The sequence below is a fragment of the Anoplopoma fimbria genome, chromosome 3 (genome assembly GCF_027596085.1).
Source record: "Anoplopoma fimbria isolate UVic2021 breed Golden Eagle Sablefish chromosome 3, Afim_UVic_2022, whole genome shotgun sequence".
NCBI classification, from domain to species: Eukaryota; Metazoa; Chordata; class Actinopteri; order Perciformes; family Anoplopomatidae; genus Anoplopoma; species Anoplopoma fimbria.
Window position 1 is genome coordinate 21,634,566 of NC_072451.1, and position 16,859 is coordinate 21,651,424.

General features: G+C 38.9%; 2 protein-coding genes across 2 annotated transcripts in view; one reads left to right on the forward strand and one right to left on the reverse strand.

Annotated features, from left to right (window-relative positions):
- Positions 1 to 409: 409 nt before the first annotated feature.
- Positions 410 to 1,950, reverse strand: LOC129089304 (protein shisa-like-2B). The gene is made up of 3 exons (XM_054596715.1): positions 1,769 to 1,950; positions 867 to 1,003; positions 410 to 594 (listed from the first exon to the last, which is right to left on the reverse strand). Exons 1-3 carry the CDS (start codon positions 1,948 to 1,950, stop codon positions 410 to 412), a joined length of 504 nt encoding a protein of 167 aa, XP_054452690.1.
- Positions 1,951 to 9,836: 7,886 nt separating this feature from the next.
- slc1a7a (solute carrier family 1 member 7a) overlaps positions 9,837 to 16,859 on the forward strand; it is a 29,094-nt gene continuing 22,071 nt past the window's right edge. Inside the window, exon 1 of the mRNA XM_054622817.1 lies at positions 9,837 to 9,977. Within this exon, the coding sequence (XP_054478792.1) occupies positions 9,837 to 9,977 (141 nt within the window). The remainder of the gene's footprint in view (positions 9,978 to 16,859) is intronic.

Sequence of the window (16,859 nt, forward strand, 5' to 3'; positions counted from 1 at the left end):
CGAGGCACTTTTATGCTGCAGTCCTGATTGCAAATTGCTCAACAGACCTGAATGTTTAGAGATTTGAATATTTGTGTGTTGTAGGTTGATGCTTTGAGATTTTACTTGAGAAGTGTGTGCAACAACTGAACATTGTGTGTAGTGTTTTGACAACAAGGTGATGTGTAATTGACATCAGAGTGTAAAGAAGGAAAGTCAGAGTCTAATGCAGATAAGGGAGTGTGAAGTAGTGCCAAATTGGGTCGAGCGATTGGTGCATGAAGTGAAGGTTGTGTGAAATTGTGCCGAATTTTCTCTTTTTGTGTGTTAACAACTGAGAAAAACTGTAACACAGTCCGCCTCCAGATTCACTGGCTGTCTTGATCTCTGGTCTGATGGCCCCATTTTTAACAAGAGGTCTCTCAGCTGCCTATGAAGGGTTTTCAACTTTCATGCCAATGGCGGTAACTGTGAAACACCTCTGGAACAGGAGCTCGGGGTCTGGCGGCTGGTTATCACAGTCCAGTTTCCTGCTCATGAAGTGTTTTCTGAATCCTTGCGGACCGGAGACACAGGTCGCTCTCACAGTACCGGAACCCTCACTGGGATCTCCCGCTGAAAAGCACAAAGACGATTGCACAAAGTTCAAAGTTACACAGCATCTGTTCTGTGCACTCACCAGCCACAAAACGAGTCAATTGTAGCGATGTTTCTGAATTGAAAGGATTTCAGAAAGAGCACATTTAAAAAAAATGTTTTTCCAGTAAGGGTATTTATAATCCCATCACCCTGGTGTTTTGGCAATATTGTCCCTGTGACATTCATGCCAACTAAGCATATTGAACTAAATTGAATGCAATTGTATTAGAGCCAATACACACACTAACCTGGCGCTCTGAGGGGTAGGCCGTTATCAAGACGACTGGGTTTGGTGGCAATGAAGAGGTAGCAGAGGACACATACGGTGATGAGGAAGGCAAGGAGGACCACTGCTGCAATGGATAGTCCAACCAGAGCACCAATACTGAGAGGAGAGGAGACAAGGAGAGAGGAAAACAGGAGAGCAGGAGAACAGGAGGAGAGGAGACAAGGAGAGAGGAGAGGAGAGAAGGAGAGAGGAGGAGGAGAACAGAGGAATGGAATATAAGAGACAAAAGGAGATTAGATATGGAGAGAGTAGAAGAGAAGAGAGGAGCACACAGGAGAAGATAGTAGAGGAGGAGAGAAGAGAAGAGACGAGAAGATAGTAGAGAAGGAGAGAAGAGAAGAGGAAAATAAAAGAGGAGAGGAGATAATGAGAAAGGAGGAGAGAAGAGGACAGGGTGATGTGGATGGGAAAGGGAAAACCAAAAGTATTATTTAAAATATTTAAAGATTAATCATTTAGTAAAAGATATATAGACATGTATTCAAAAAATAATGACGTCAACTCTAATCATTATGGTTAAGTTGTTTTTATATATATATATTATATATATATATATATATATGCATAATATCCAAAAATTACATTAATCAATTTTTTTATGGAGTAACTGTACCTGAAAATAAGATCAGAGTATTTATAAATATAAAACAATAATAATGAGAAGTATATGAAATAGGATATATACAGGAGCTGGGATGGATACAATTAGCTTTTAAACAATTTAGTGGCAAGCTAAATCACAAGTAAATGTCTAAGAGAGAGTGTTATGTTGGTCATACTATAACTGCATAGCCATTAACATCTTCAGATTATTTAGGAATTCCGAAGTGACAAAATAAGTCAAATAAAAATTGCCCTCACCTCAGCCACCACATGTATCCGTACTCATAGGGGAAAAAACTGTTGGGGTCGTCACAGCAATATTTGACATCATTAAATCCGCAGCAGAAGACAGCCACGGCGGCGTTGCCCGGTCTGGGGCACAAGAAGCCGTCCACGAACGCACCATCAGCGCTGTAGTAGCTGCTGCATTCAGGGCTCATGCTGCAGCAGGAGATGAATGGGAAGAAGAAACAAAACACTTGTTATCCGTAGATTAAAGTAAAAAAGAAGAAGAAGGAGAAGAAGAAGAAGAAGAAGAAGAAGAAGATCCCGGCAGCCTCAGCGTGAAGGTGCTGCTTCTCCATCAGCTCTGTGTTCCCCATGAATTGGACAAGACGGAGTAAGGTGGTAATTTTGAATCAGAAGAAAACTGGAGCTCTCTCGACCCCCCACCTCTCTCTCTCTCTCTCTCTCTCTCTCTCTCTCTCTCTCTCTGTCTGTCTCTCTCTCTCTCTCTATGCTATGCAATGTTGATGGACACTATACCTGTACTGGTTATTACTAAGAGTGCTGTTGTGGTTAATATAGTTTTTTTTTTTTTTTTTTTTTTTTTTTTTTTCTGTTTGTAAATATTATATTTCAGTTATTGTGTTTTTCTACTGTTTTTATTGCTTATTTATAATACTTGTTTTTTTATTTTATTTTTATTTTTTATTTTCATTTTTATTTTTATCTTGTCTTTCTTTACTATGTCTCTTGTGTGCACTTTAACTCTATGCTGCTGTAAGCCTGCAAATTTCCCCGCTGCGGGACTAATAAAGGATTATCTTATCTTATCTTATCTTATCTTAAACACAGTTTACATTTGTTTGCCCCCTATAGATCTCTATAGGGGGCAAACAAATGTCTCTGTATATATATATATATATATATATATATCCTTATATATATATATATATATATATCCTTTCCTTTTTCTAAAGGGAGAAAAAAGACTCTCTAAACTGTATTTAAAAGCACTGAGATAGCAGGGCAATATGAGGTTGCAGCACATGTAGTTGGTCGTAAGAACATTAATGGAAAAAACGTTTATCATAGGCTCAATCAATTAATCATTTATCAAACTTAATTTATAAATCACATTTCAAACTAATCCTAGATCTTCAATGTGCTTTACAAGCGTTTGAAAAACTAAGGATGTCAAAAGGATTAAAACATTAAAACAATAAGTCGAATGAAATAATTCATAATGATTAACAATAAAATAGTGATAACACAAAATATAGGTAAAATAGATATAAAAATGATAATAAAAGTACAAATAATGAAATCACAAAGATGGTGTTTTATAATCAGTGACCCTGAACCGGAAAAGCGGTTGCAGATAGAGATGGAGGTTGAATCGAAAGGCAGATAGAGATGGAAAAATACTGCCCACAAAGAATTTGACTGTAATGCCTCGGAGCATTCATTCTTACGTCCTTCATTCACTCTGCTATCAGGCTACTAAATGCCGACCTTATTATATTTTTATGAATCGAGTGAAGTCTTTGTGACTCACTTATTCTGTGTGTGTGATTATGATCCCAGAGCCTGTGTGTGTGTGTGTGTGTGTGTGTGTGTGTGTGTGTGTGTGTGTGTGTGTGTGTGTGTGTGTGTGTGTGTGTGTGTGTGTGTGTGTGTGTGTGTGTGTGTGTGTGTGATGTTGATCGGTTGCCTCTGATCAGAATGTTAAGATAGTGGACAGAATGTTAACAATACTGAACGCTAGAGTAGGAAGTACAAAGACAAAATGGATCAGACAAAAGAGAGCACAAAGACTATACATACAATAGATAGATAGATAGATAGATAGATAGATAGATAGATAGATAGATAGATAGATAGATAGATAGATAGATAGATAGATAGATAGATAGATAGATAGATAGATTGAAGCTGTTGAGACCAAAGGCTTCAGCAGTGAGTTGAATTTTCAAAAGGTTTACTGTTTTATTTGATTCTTGGAGATGCAAAGAAACAAGCTGCTGAAAACACAGAGACTCACAATTCAACTAGATTTTTGTATTCTTGCTTATCTGTCTGCTGTTCACAAACACATAGCTACTTCAAAACATGAGCTTTACAAAAGGGGTGTCTGAAAGAAAAGATAGATAACAGGAGTCCCATCAGTCAGACCTTTGTTGAATTTATGAGCACAAAAACTTGGAAAGGAGCAGTTTAGAATGCAATGTAATGCATCATTTAACGCACAAACAGGAACATTGTGACAGTAGAAAGTAACAGAAAGGAACAAAAAGAACATTTCGGAAGAGTTAGAAAGAGAGAAGGATCAGATCATTCAGATATCTTGCCTTTCAGTCACATATATCTGCCAGTAAATGAGGACTACATGAATTTTGACGTGAATGAATCAACGTGCACCACTACAGCCCAACAGGCGGCAACCACACTCATTCTTGCTCTCAGTTTAGCATGCAAAGTGCCCAAATCTGCTCAAATTTTGCCCTGAGATGATACGTGACGAATATGTTGTGGCCTGCAGCAGATGACCTGTGGATGTTGAACATGTCTGCCCCCCGTCTAAATGAATGAGGAACACACCAGGCCTGACTGCTCGCTCTAATCCCAGATTATCTCTGCCAGTCCAATCCAGAAACAGGGAAAAAATTGGCAGAAGAAAGGAGATTATTTGACAGTGGTGGGGTGATTGCGGAGGGACGTGGCGGTTAGAACACACACCTACTTGTTCATAAGCATCACTCACATCCCTAACACACATACAGACATGCACAAATACATTCATGTGTGGCGTCGAAGCAACAGGCAAGTGATCACAGCAGTGACACAAATCCCTGCCACTGTCCCCCTCCTCCCTCCTCTACCTTCCCCTGCCATCCATCTCAGCCCAGCATCTTTCTTCTCTGTCAGTCCTCAGAAAACGATAAACGTACTCCATCTTTGAGCTCCGCCACATGACAGATAACGCTCACCGTCCCTGTGCTCACTGCATGCTGCATAGCAACAATTGCCACAACACTACAAACTCCCCTCATATAGACTTTCAAATAAATCCAAGTAAGCATTTTTAAATGAACACCTCCATTGGTATTTTGTGGTCAGTGCATAACACCATCAGGAAATGAATGTGAGAACGTGACTGAAAATCAAAACAGTGTAGAGTGAAATGGCTGCATTGTAAGAGATTTACTGCTATCACAGCATCAGGGAGTAGAGAATCACACCGAAAAGCAGTAATTCAGCAAACTGAACTGGAGTCATTTGTCAGTGAATGTGTTTCTCATCGGCGCTACATAGAATCGTAACCAATCATATGACCTGTACATTATTACTCTCTCCACCTTAAGGGAACCTGCTGCCAGTGCAAATATAAAAAAAGAAGCTATCTCTAGAGGCATCTGCACCCCATAACAAGTCAGATACTCCATGTCACACCTTTGTAGAAAACAAAAGGATGCAACATATAAATATGTAAAGTAATTCATTTTGGGAGCAGTTACACTGTTAAATTAATTATCTTTGGTGAATTTGAAACAACTTTCCACTGAAATATCATTATGAGGAACTCATTGACATATCTCTTTTTAATACTTAAGTATAGCTCTGCTTTTGTTGCTTTGCACGTTAGCATAAACCGCCTTTAATGGGTCCGTGACAGAGCATGTGAGAGTGCACAACGTCTCCAAAGCAGGATTTGTCATTCTATAAAAATGGGAAAGACTGAGCCGAGCAACTGACTTCAAATCTCCTTCATTTAAGTTGTATTCTCTGACACAGAGCGCTAAAGGACACCCATAGTGGCTTGTGGCTTTTGTTAAAATAACATTTTCTCCAGGGACCAAAATTGGCAGTAGCAATTAGCCAGCATCTGAGGCCACGTCTTTAGCCGCAGACAACATTACATTACAGTCATTTAGCAGACGCTTTTATCCAAAGCGACTTACAATCAGTAGTATATTACATATCATTCACCCATTCACACACTGATGACAGGCTACCATGCAAGGTGTCCCCATCAGACTCTAACTAACATTCATGCAACATCCAGTCCACACCGATGGCAAGCCTTCGGGAGCAACTTGGGGTTAAGTGTCTTGCCCGAGGACACATCGACTGCCGAAGCCGGGTATCGAACCACCGACCCTCTGATTGGAGAACTACCTTGCTCTCCACTACGCCACAGCCGCCAACATCCCATCCTGGAGCCCAGTCAGGGATTACACAGCAGCCTCGCAGCAGATGTGGCATCTGGGATTAAAATTAGAGTAATATCACCCATCATGTGAAAGCCTGTTATGTTAACATAACAGGAGAGCCTCTGGTTTTTCCTATGTGTCACACGTGGGGCATTGTTGTTAATGGAAATGAAATAAGCTGTTTGCATTGTGAAGGATTTTGATGTAATCAGCATGATGGACGGTTTAAAGGTGTATGCACTTTTTTCTAAGATTATCTTTGTCTCTCCTGTCTTCATAACTTTATAAATTGACTGTGTGCCTATTTACTCTCTCTTGACACTTTTCCTACTATGGTCCCTCTCTCAATCATCTCCTGTGGTTTTTCATTTAGTCTTCCTCTTTCTCAGTAACTTTAGCTTCAAAGTTAATGAAGCTGCATACTAGTGTGTCTCTGTCAAACACAACCCGTTTTCCTCTTACCTTGTTACCCTATTACAGGCTGAAATAAAATGAGATAAAATAACAGCAGGGAAATTTGCAGGATTACAGCAGCATAGTGGACAAAAAAAAAAAACAAGAACCAAAAAAGAATAATAAACAAGTAATCTCACAGTAAAGTGTAATAAATAAGTAAAAAACTAATTCTGAAATATGATATAATCGGACTGAATGGTTGGTTAAATTGCACAGTGGATGCACAGATTATTGATAATGCACAGTGAATACATTGGCTTGATATTGCACATGAATTGATAAATGAATGAGGAATTTGTCAGTGTTTTTGGTATATGCGATCTACTGAGAGTAATCTTGGTTTTGCAGTCTGACAGCTTCAGGAAGAAAGGACATGCGATGCCTCTCCTTCACACACCGTGGGTGAAGCAGCCGGTCACTGAAGGAGCTGCAGAGTGTTATCAGAGATTCCATCATGGAGGGGGAGATGTTCTCCATCAGGGATGACAGTTTAGCCATCATTTTCCTTTCTCCAACCACTTCCACTTGATCTAGTGGACATCCAGGACACAGCTGGCCTTCTTAACCAAACTATTCAGTCTCTTTCTGTCGGCAGTTGAGATGCTGACCACTCCATAAAAGATGGCTGATGCCACCACAGAGTCCTCAGAAGTGCTCCTTCCATTCTTAAAGAGCCGAGTCTCCTCAGATAGAGTCTGCTCTGACCCTTTTTGTAGACTGCATTTGTGTTGTCTGTCCAGTCCAGTTTAACACCCAGGTACTTGTAAGATTTCACCATCTCAATATCCATTTCCTGGATGTTCACTGGTACAGGAGCAGGGTAAAAAGCAGCTTTCTGCCTTCTCTTCTCTACAATTTCAATTTCATCACTGAGTAGGTCAAAGACGTGCAGCTGATGGACATCATCACTGATTTTTTACAACCCTGTCTCCTATCATTTAATTTCAATACAACAAATTTCAAACAGCAAATTAATGTTTTGGAGGAAATGTAATGCAAATCAGGTTACACTTTCTATTAACATAATGATGAAATATTAATTCATGTATCTTGCCGAATTGTTGACAGTGAACATATCAGTAATTTCTGGTCTTGCTATACACAACTTGTTAAACATTTTACCCAATCAGAATCCAGAAAAGACTGCAGTCATTGTTGACTGATTTTGATTAAGCACCCTGCAATTATTTATTTTTTTTAATTATTTTTTTTGTTTGTTTTTAGCGTTTTATCATTATATTTGATTATTGTGATTGTTTTACCCTGTGCAGCACCTTGAGATTTCTTTGTATTTTAAAGTGTGCTATATAAATAAAATCCATTATTATTATTATTAAGAGCTGTTTATTCTTTCAAACACACAGCAACTCCTAACAACACCAAACAACAACATTAACGATAAAGTGAACCAAGAAATGATTGTGTCCTGTTTGGCATCTATTCCATTTGCATACAAATATTTCTTTACTTTAGAAATGGCTCCAACACCATGAATACATTTCAGCCATTTGAGTACGCAATTGAAATTTTAAAATTCTTTTGATGGAGAAGTTCTCTGGGCTTGCCGAAAAACAAATCTAAAGTAATGTTCAATATTCGTCTTACCGCTTGGCTTGGAAGTTAGTTTTTCTTATCACACTGTATTTAGTCTTTGGGCACCTGGGACTAATATTTTGTCTTTTGAATGGTAGAGTATGCCCCAGAATAAGCATTAAAGATAAAAAGGATTTTAATTGTTTTCAGTACACACATGCAGGGACTCCTATCTATATATTCCATATAGATTAAAGCTGCACAGAACTAAAATGAGTTATACAGCAGGTGAAAACATTTGCTTGAGGAGCTTTCACGACTCGGGTATGAAGACATATGGAGAGACTATGGCTGACATGAATAAATACAATGTAAAGTAGATATTTGAACTATTTCAATCAAAAGATGTGTTTGTGGCAGAAATTTCCATTACAGTGAGAGTGGAGACGGTGCAGAGGATAGTTGGGATCGGGAATCTGTGACTGTTTTTATATGTAAAAATCTGCTGTTAAGTCCATATTAATGAATAAAACATTTATTCTGTGTATCTTGATCTTGTACTCATTTGATTCTAATTCAATAATTTTTTATTTTATTTTGCTAATGAGTTGTGTAGGGGATTACAATTTGAAATCCAGAAATTGCATTATATATGTTTTATCTTACTCAGAGATGGATGAGTGGGTTGATATTAATATTGTCTCTGTGTGTTCAGTGGACTGGGTCGGGTCCAGGACATGTCAGCTTGGCTCAGGTGCAGGAGGTGTGGCATGGGTGCTAGCCTCACTGCTAGTCAGTAAGTACCTTCATACTCTAGGCTGTCCTCTTAAACCACAATGTTTCTTTTTTATTGTTATTATTGTGCTATGATTATTTGATTACGTTTTTTGATGAAGTATCTTTCCCAGGTTGACTTTAACCAAACATACGTCTGAGTATGCAAGAGCAAAACCGCTTCTTTAGCTGTACAGTTACGTCTTATGGCTTTAATGCTAAAATTATTGGTTGACAATATAAAAAACAGACCATTGCGTTAGCCTTTCTGCATAAATTGACTTCAGCATTATCTCCAGACCCCCTCAGTACACACAACGTGTAGCACTGTGTATGTAATGGACTGCTAAGTGCTTTGTAAGTGCTCTAATAAATAGTCACTCACCATGATTGTAAATCCCTGTTTTTGTTTTGCGCTATTATTTACTTCATGTCACTTGAGAGGTTTTTTTTCTTTCCTATTTTTCTTTTTTTTGTGGTCTGGAACAATCGGCTGTCCAATTGTTCAGAGAGCTCTCTAATCCAGCCTTAAATCGGAGTCATGCAGCACAGCCTAATAGGATCGTAGTATTAACCCTGATGACAATACCACCAGCTGTCGCAGAGCCCCCTGTTGGCCACCAGGAGGAACGTTTAGCGAGACACAGGGGGAGGTGACTGATAGAGAGAGAGACAGACGCAGATAGACAGAGATAGAGAGTGCGTGATGCCTTTAGTCTCATGTGGAATAATCAAGAAAGCTGTTCGGAGGAGGAACGCAGAAACTCATGAAGTCCCTTGTTTTTGGACGACTACCTCTTTAACTTTATTTTCACCCCCTTTCCTCCTTCCCCTCTGTTAATCAAATCCCCATTTTTTCTTTATTTAAAGCTTTTCTTTCTCATTTGTTTCTTCTCTCAATCCCAACTACTCCGTCATCAGTCTGCCTCCATCTATCTCGCCCCACCTGCCGCGTCAACACAACTCTTTCTTCCTGAGTGGTGGCGGCTGTTGGCCCTGTGCTGGCTCTATATGGCTGAATAAGTGGTAAAAGGGGGGCTTGCTCTGGTGGTTTTCTCCACGGGTGGGGGGGGGGTTGAGAAGTAGCAGTCAGGACCAGGACAAGCAGGAAGAGGTGGTGGAGGAGGATGGCAGTGGCTCTGGATGAAGTGTGGGGGCGGGTGAAGAATGTCTGCAAGCAGAACGGACTGCTCATCCTGTCCGTGCTGGCCGTGGTCATTGGCTGCCTGCTGGGCTTCTTCCTCAGAGGCAAGCAGCTCTCCGAGCAGGTCAGTTGTGTAAAATGCCTGGTGATGATTGTGACGACTGGTTCCCTCCCACAGACACACACTACGCACCTGCCCACCCGCCAGCCTTCCTTCCTTATCTCCCCCGCTCCAGTGTCTGAGTGTGACCCCCTGTGTCCATCTTAAAAGCCATGATGTATTTGGACACCACAACTCCTAATACAAGCAATTCCCTGTTCCCTGCATCTACCTTTTTACCTCCACTTCATGAGCTACACACCAACATTATCACAGTCACACACACACTCAGGCACTATTATCTTTGTGAGGGCACTGCAATGACTCACACTCAATCGTTGGAGGCTTAATCATAACTGCTACACGCCAAACCTTTTCCACTAACCTAGCATTAAGGCAGAAATTGAATTTAACATTAAAAATCGTTATATTTTAATGCTAGCTTAGAATGAGCCGTTTATATCTACATACGGAGCAGGTCCTCTATACAAAGTAAGCCACCTTTTTTCTACAGTAGCCCAGAACGGACAAACCAAACACTGGCTTTAAATAAGGCCATTTTACATTTTCATGTGAACCACCGGAGTTCTCCTGCCTACACGCTTGGCCCACTGGAGAAGATTCAGTTGGTTTGCAAAGAAACTTCACTGCTAGATGCCGCCAAACCTTCACACTGCAACCTTAAGACTCTACAATAGGGAGGAATTCACAGTATTCACACTCAACCACACACAAATTCACCTAAAATAATAAGGTTTTCACCTCATCTTTATAAACCAGACCCAAGCCCATCTAATTCAACCAAAGCAAAGGTTTCATTACCACAATCAGCCACTATAGGACCATTAATGGGAAAGACAGGACAATGTTATAAGGGTCTTTACCTTGTTTACATTCGAATTGCAAAAGAGTGTAAAAAAACAGCTGTAGATGTTTTTGATGTGAGAAGAAGAATAAAAAAACTAGATGAGAGCAGTTAGCTTGCTCTTAGAATGGCATTAAATTGACTCATGCAAAAGACACTTTGTCTGCTGCCACAGGCACACTGAAGCCAAATGGAATGAGATATAAGAATAGTGTTTTTCCCAGCTTTTCAAAAATGTATCTCATCAGTTGCTCAGATTGCCCATAGCTTCTCAGTTGGACTCAGTGCGTCCATTGAAAGGGATTGCCAGTGGGGAGATTAGTTGTCAATCACTCACAGAGACATGAAGTCAACAACATACCATTTGTGTTCACTTATATAATTTACACATGACTGAATGGGGAGTGGAATGAAATAGTTGGAATTCAGAGAATGCCAAGAGGCTGCAGATGAATAGAGAAATTACAATTCTGCAGATAACTGGGTGGATGAACATTTCACTAAGCACTTCGATAATGACTTGCAGAAATGCATGAAAAAATGTTACACATTCAGCAAAGGTTTGATTTGTGGAGAAAGCATGTGTGAAATTAAATGTGACTGAAAAGCTACCGCTTAAAGGGTGCTGGAAAAATGAAAAGGTTTTGAAATTGGGTGATGTTGGAGGTGGTGGGTGTAGGCCTATGTGAGATTATGACGTAAGATGTGTGTAGGTATTGCCATTAATGTTTGAGCATGCCTGTTTAGGCAAATGACGCAGGGGGATTTAAATGTGTGCCTTCCAGATGATTTTGATCCAAGCATGTTGAGGGTCAGAGCACACATCTCAGTCAATGTGCATGTGAGCAAACTCCCACTTATATAAATGGAAAATCTTAGTCTGTAACAATTGCTGATGCAGCTCACAGCTCAGAGTCAGTGAAGTGAACAAATGGCTAAATCACCGCATCATCACACATGGTTTGGTTTATGGTGGTAAAACACAGCTCTGGTTTGCTTGTCCTTGCTACTCGCTGACATAAACACAGTGAGCTGGGATTGTGGGTAACAAGCTAGAAACATTTCTACTCTCTCTGTAGGGAAAAAAGAAAATGATGTAGTAGCTGCCGGAGGAGTGCCCCTCAACAACCCTGAACACTCTGATATTGAGATGAGCCAAATCATTTGATTGTATGAGGAAGCACTCTGCTCCATAGAAAAAAATGGTTTCAATTTTTCATGTAGAATGAAGAGGGTGGAAGGGGATTAGAGTCTATTAGAGAGTGTGCGGCAGTTGTGAGAGTGACACGGTGATAACAAAGGTGAGGACAGTCATGCACACACTGTGATTCATTGATGAAGCACCACATCTAACTTGAAACTTATTTACACAACAACAGAATAAAGAGTAAAATAGGCAGATTGAATAAAAAAAAGTGATAAATTATAGCACATATGCAACAAAGTAGCTCTGTACGTCTCACTATCACTATATATAACAGTGCAAGAGCAATCAAAATTGTACCTGCCCCCACTCAAAACACACAAATACACACAGACACACACACACACACACACGCACACCCATACACACAACCATTTGGCCTATAAGCTCCGTCTCTCAAAAAAAGCTTTTATTGCTCCATCATTTCACTGCACAGATGTGCTGTACTTAAATTTCATTTGTAATTTCCAACTGTTCACCTTTGTTTTGATTTTCTATTGCCTTTTTCTCCTCATGACTTAGCGTCATGATATTTTAGATTTTATTCTTACAAAATTGTATTTTAGAGGATGCAAAGATTTTAGATTTTTGCATCCTTTCTATGCTCTATAACTTCACAACAACGTTACAAGAGTGTTGAGTTAGATGCTTAACGCATTTCAAATTAATACTTGTCATTAGACAAAATAGCCATTATTGAAGTATTAACCTGCTTTATATGCTGAGTGCCCGCAGACATTTGTTCTTGTTTGGAAAACCTTTGTTAAACCTACATTATTCTTTTTTTTATTTTTTTTTTTACATTATTCTAAACATAAAATCACCTTCAAAGTTGTTATCAAACATGTTTTAAAAAAGTTGACTAGTTACATATCCACCAACATTAGCATTATTTCAGATTCAGGTGTTTTTGGTCCAATATTCACTCTGCTGTTTTTGGTCTCCACCAACTCCTGAGAAGAATGGCTCTGGCTCTTTAGAGACTAAATGCTCCACTATGTTCACCAGCTAGTGAGACTGAACCAAAAAAAATTGTTGGCCGGAAAACCAAATCAAAACACCGTCGGTTGGTAATTATCCGTAGATTTGTCACTACAACTCACACCTTTTATTTTACAAATAATTAAAGCTGCAGCATTAGGTTAAGTTGGCCTGGGCAAAGTGTTCAAATCTATTCACCTTTAACCTAAGGGTGACCCTGAAGGAAACTCATTTAAACTTTTTTTATTTATATCCAAAGAGCATGTTGATAGGTTAGGGCTTGAAGCTCAATTGACAGGTCATTGACTGCCTCAGACTGAGCAGAGACCAACCCACCTTTTACAGTAATCTCACACTCCAACTAAAGTCGGAATTACAGGTGTTGAGGAGTACTACTGCATATGTGATGAAGTTGTATAAAGCATTTTGTGGTTCAACGGGAGCTGTGAGAAGTCTGATAATTTAAACGTGGAGGTCAGTTTTCCCAGTTAAAATTTCCAAATTCCAACCTCCAAGCCTTCCAGGTGAATGACACCAAAAGTAAGCAAACACTATGGCTGAGTGCGTCAAACTGATGTTTTTTTGGCAAGTGTTCACACAATGGAACTCGAAGCAGTGCAGCCTACATATTCTTCTGTCCTTTTAACTTTTTACCGAATAACTTGACACTGTTTTCCTCAACCAGCTACCCAATTACACGGCGACCTACTTTTACATCAATAAACATGCAGGACAAGGAGAAACTTCACAAGTAGGAACTGCGACTTTCAGTGGCGTCTCATTGTAATTTTCAGTCAACCCGGCTTCACTTCCAACTGGTCAAATGCTGACGTTCTGTCAGTGCATCTTGACGCAGATACCGATGCACCAGGCCTTCAACTAACTCCAATATAAAACACACTTGTGTCATTACTAGACGGTCAGAGCAACTGATGTAGTATAAATAGTAAGATAGTCCGCAAGGCTTGCGAAAAACTGAAAGTAAATGTTGTTAGTCACCTAACTCTTTTCACTCGCTAGTGACATGAGTCGTTAGTCAGTCAAGTTAATGTCAACCATGCTCGTTGCCTAGTGGTTTTGTTGCCTCAACTTATACTGCATGTGAAGACGGAAGTTTAATTTAAAAAGGAACTATGAAACTGACAAAAGGAAACTGACCAAACCTGATGCTAGAGAGGTCTTGAACGCAGCATAAGTCTACATGTTTGTGGTGTAGAGTTAGAAAGAAGTGAAAGTTTAAAGCCTGCTGCTCATCCGCTATTAGCCGCTTTAGATTACATCTAAAAATCCACTCACTCAAACATAATAAAGCTTTGCCTTTTTACTGTTACACTAAAATGTAGTTGCAGTGAGGGATTGTTCTTTTTTTGGTGGATTTAAGGGACCTAATATCCAACACTTGTGCATTAACTGCTTAAAATCAAACCCATAAGAAAAAGGAAACAAATGACGAACACAGACATTGTGTGAATGATTTTGTAAAGTCTGTGGTCTCAAATATTGCAAATGTTGCCCAATACAGTATCTGAGCCCTCTTTGATGGCAGATTATTGATTTGCACACAAGTAATTAAATAATGCTTTCAATCATGTTTACAATTAATGATTACCAATCTCATAAATCTCTGCAAGCTGTTTGCAATGACTTAAATAAACTAAAACCACTGCATGTTTCACGATGAGGAAACATGATAAATTCATACAGCCTTTTCATGTGAAACCCCAGACTGCATCATCTGTGAATACTGATAAGGAGACACATATATCACAGATATCATTCAATGAAATTGTATAATTCAAATCAAATAGCATGGCTGCTTTTGTGAGAAGTTATGTAATTGCAATGTTATAATCTGAATATGCAATTCAGCTCAGGGTCCCTATTTTTAACCACAGTTAAATAATGTGGTTAGATAATGAAATAATGTTTGACATTTTGTCGTGTTAAAGAGCACTGTGGTAGATAGTTGCTCAATTTCTAATTAAAGTGTTTATTAGACTGAGACTTGATTCTGTTCATTAATCTTTGTTTTAAATCAGTAATTAGCTACATCATTAGCTATATGTTGGCCTTCAGTAGCCTAAGTGTGTACTTAACATGATGTCCAAGTAAGTAAAAGACAATAGCATAATGCAGCATAGCACTGTGTTCATTAATGATGAGAGGGTGAAGACAAAGTAAGTACAGTAGATTCTTACCAGCAAGGTGTAAAATATTTGCTTGCCATAGTGTAATTTTTAGTTCCCTTCGCACTAACTGAGATTTAGAGTGTGATTTAATTGTATAATTTTCAGTATGACATACAAGATCTCAACTGCCAACTCTTGATCAAACACTAATAATACTACTTGCGGTTACTTTTGTTGCATGTCATACCCCTCTCTCTCTTTCCGATTTCTACACTGTCCTTATCCTAAAAATAAAAATAATTATAATAATAATTACAATAAACCCTGGTGAATAATGAACTAAAAGGACCCATAAAGCAAAATAAATATTATCAGCTGCAGTATTTAGGGTTTCCGTGGCCTTAAAGCTTCATTTCTAATACTGTTGAATAATTACTTGAACAAAGGTCTGCTCTGTTAGAAAACTATTTTCAACAACTATTGGATGGTTTGCCTTAAAATTTGTACACTCATTCATGGTGTTATTGGAGAATAGCAAATGGTAGCATGCTATCACTACAATAGGATGGTTAACATGGTAAACCTACCTGCTACACATCAGCACGTTATCGTTGATTGTTAGCATGTTAGCATGCTGATATTGGCATTTGGCTTAAAGCACCGCTGTGCAGCATCACAGAATCTTTTTTTTTTTTTTTTTTTTTTTTTTTTAACTCTTCGCTTTGGCAATGGGCTCTAAATGTGTGTCTGTTATTCTTTTTGATCGGAAAAGTAGGTTGTTGTTGTTTCTTTGTTGGCTTTAGACAAAAGTCCATCCAGATATTTGGAATAGGCTGAAACATCTTGCAAATAATGAAACCCCTTTTCTTTTTACCACCCACACAGGCAGAGAAAAAGCATATTGACAAATAGGAAAAGATAAGTTCAAGGATAATTTTAAAAGAGTTGGAAAAAATTACAGCATCAATGTCCCCTGGAAGACTATTTCAGCAACAAAGAGCATTGTTTGAGAGATTTAAGTCACAGCAGGAAGCCAGATGGCCAAAGATCTTGGTGGTTTTTCATATATATATATGTGTAGAGAAGAAAGAAACATAGATGTAAAGTGAGGTACTACAGGGTTTTTAACCTTTGGACAAAACTAGGCTAACTGCTTTCCTGTGTTTCCTGTTTGTGTGCTAAGCCGAGCGGCTGCTGGCTCCAGCTTCATACAGACTTGAGAGTGGCTTTCGATCTTCTTAACAAACTCTATGCAATAAAGGGAAATATGTGCATTTTCCAAAGTGTCAAACACTGACGACAAAATTAAGATTGGCCTTAATTTTGTGCTTTTCTTAGCATCAAACTCTCTTTTGTAAACAGTAAAATCTTGCAGGACAATGGTTAATAACAGAAAAATGGGTTAATGATCATCCAGTTCTGCATCATCAACATAATTATGTTAAATATTTGATAATATCTGTAAAAATAAATGAGTGCTAAGGATTGATGCCTGTGGAACTCCATGTCATGCATGAGCTGTTTTTGAGAGTTGTCAAAGAAGAAACTCAGCCATGCAAATGGAACCGGCCATACAGTCAAACTAATTTCAATTTGTATAATTTTATGGTGGCGCAGTGATTGTTTGACAATTGATGCACGTGTCGTGCTAAATTATAAAAAACAGGAATAATGCAGGTCACCATATTGAGCGAAATACTCACACATATTTTGCATGTATAACTCTG

Coding starts and splice junctions, on each gene's coding strand:
- LOC129089304 (XM_054596715.1), bottom strand. CDS start 1,950: ATGAGCCCTGAATGCAGCAGCTACTACAGCGCTGATGGTGCGTTCGTG. Junction 1,004..1,768: donor GGATACATGTGGTGGCTGAG/GTGAGGGCAATT, acceptor CTCTCCTCTCAG/TATTGGTGCTCTGGTTGGAC. Junction 595..866: donor CCTACCCCTCAGAGCGCCAG/GTTAGTGTGTGT, acceptor TGTGCTTTTCAG/CGGGAGATCCCAGTGAGGGT.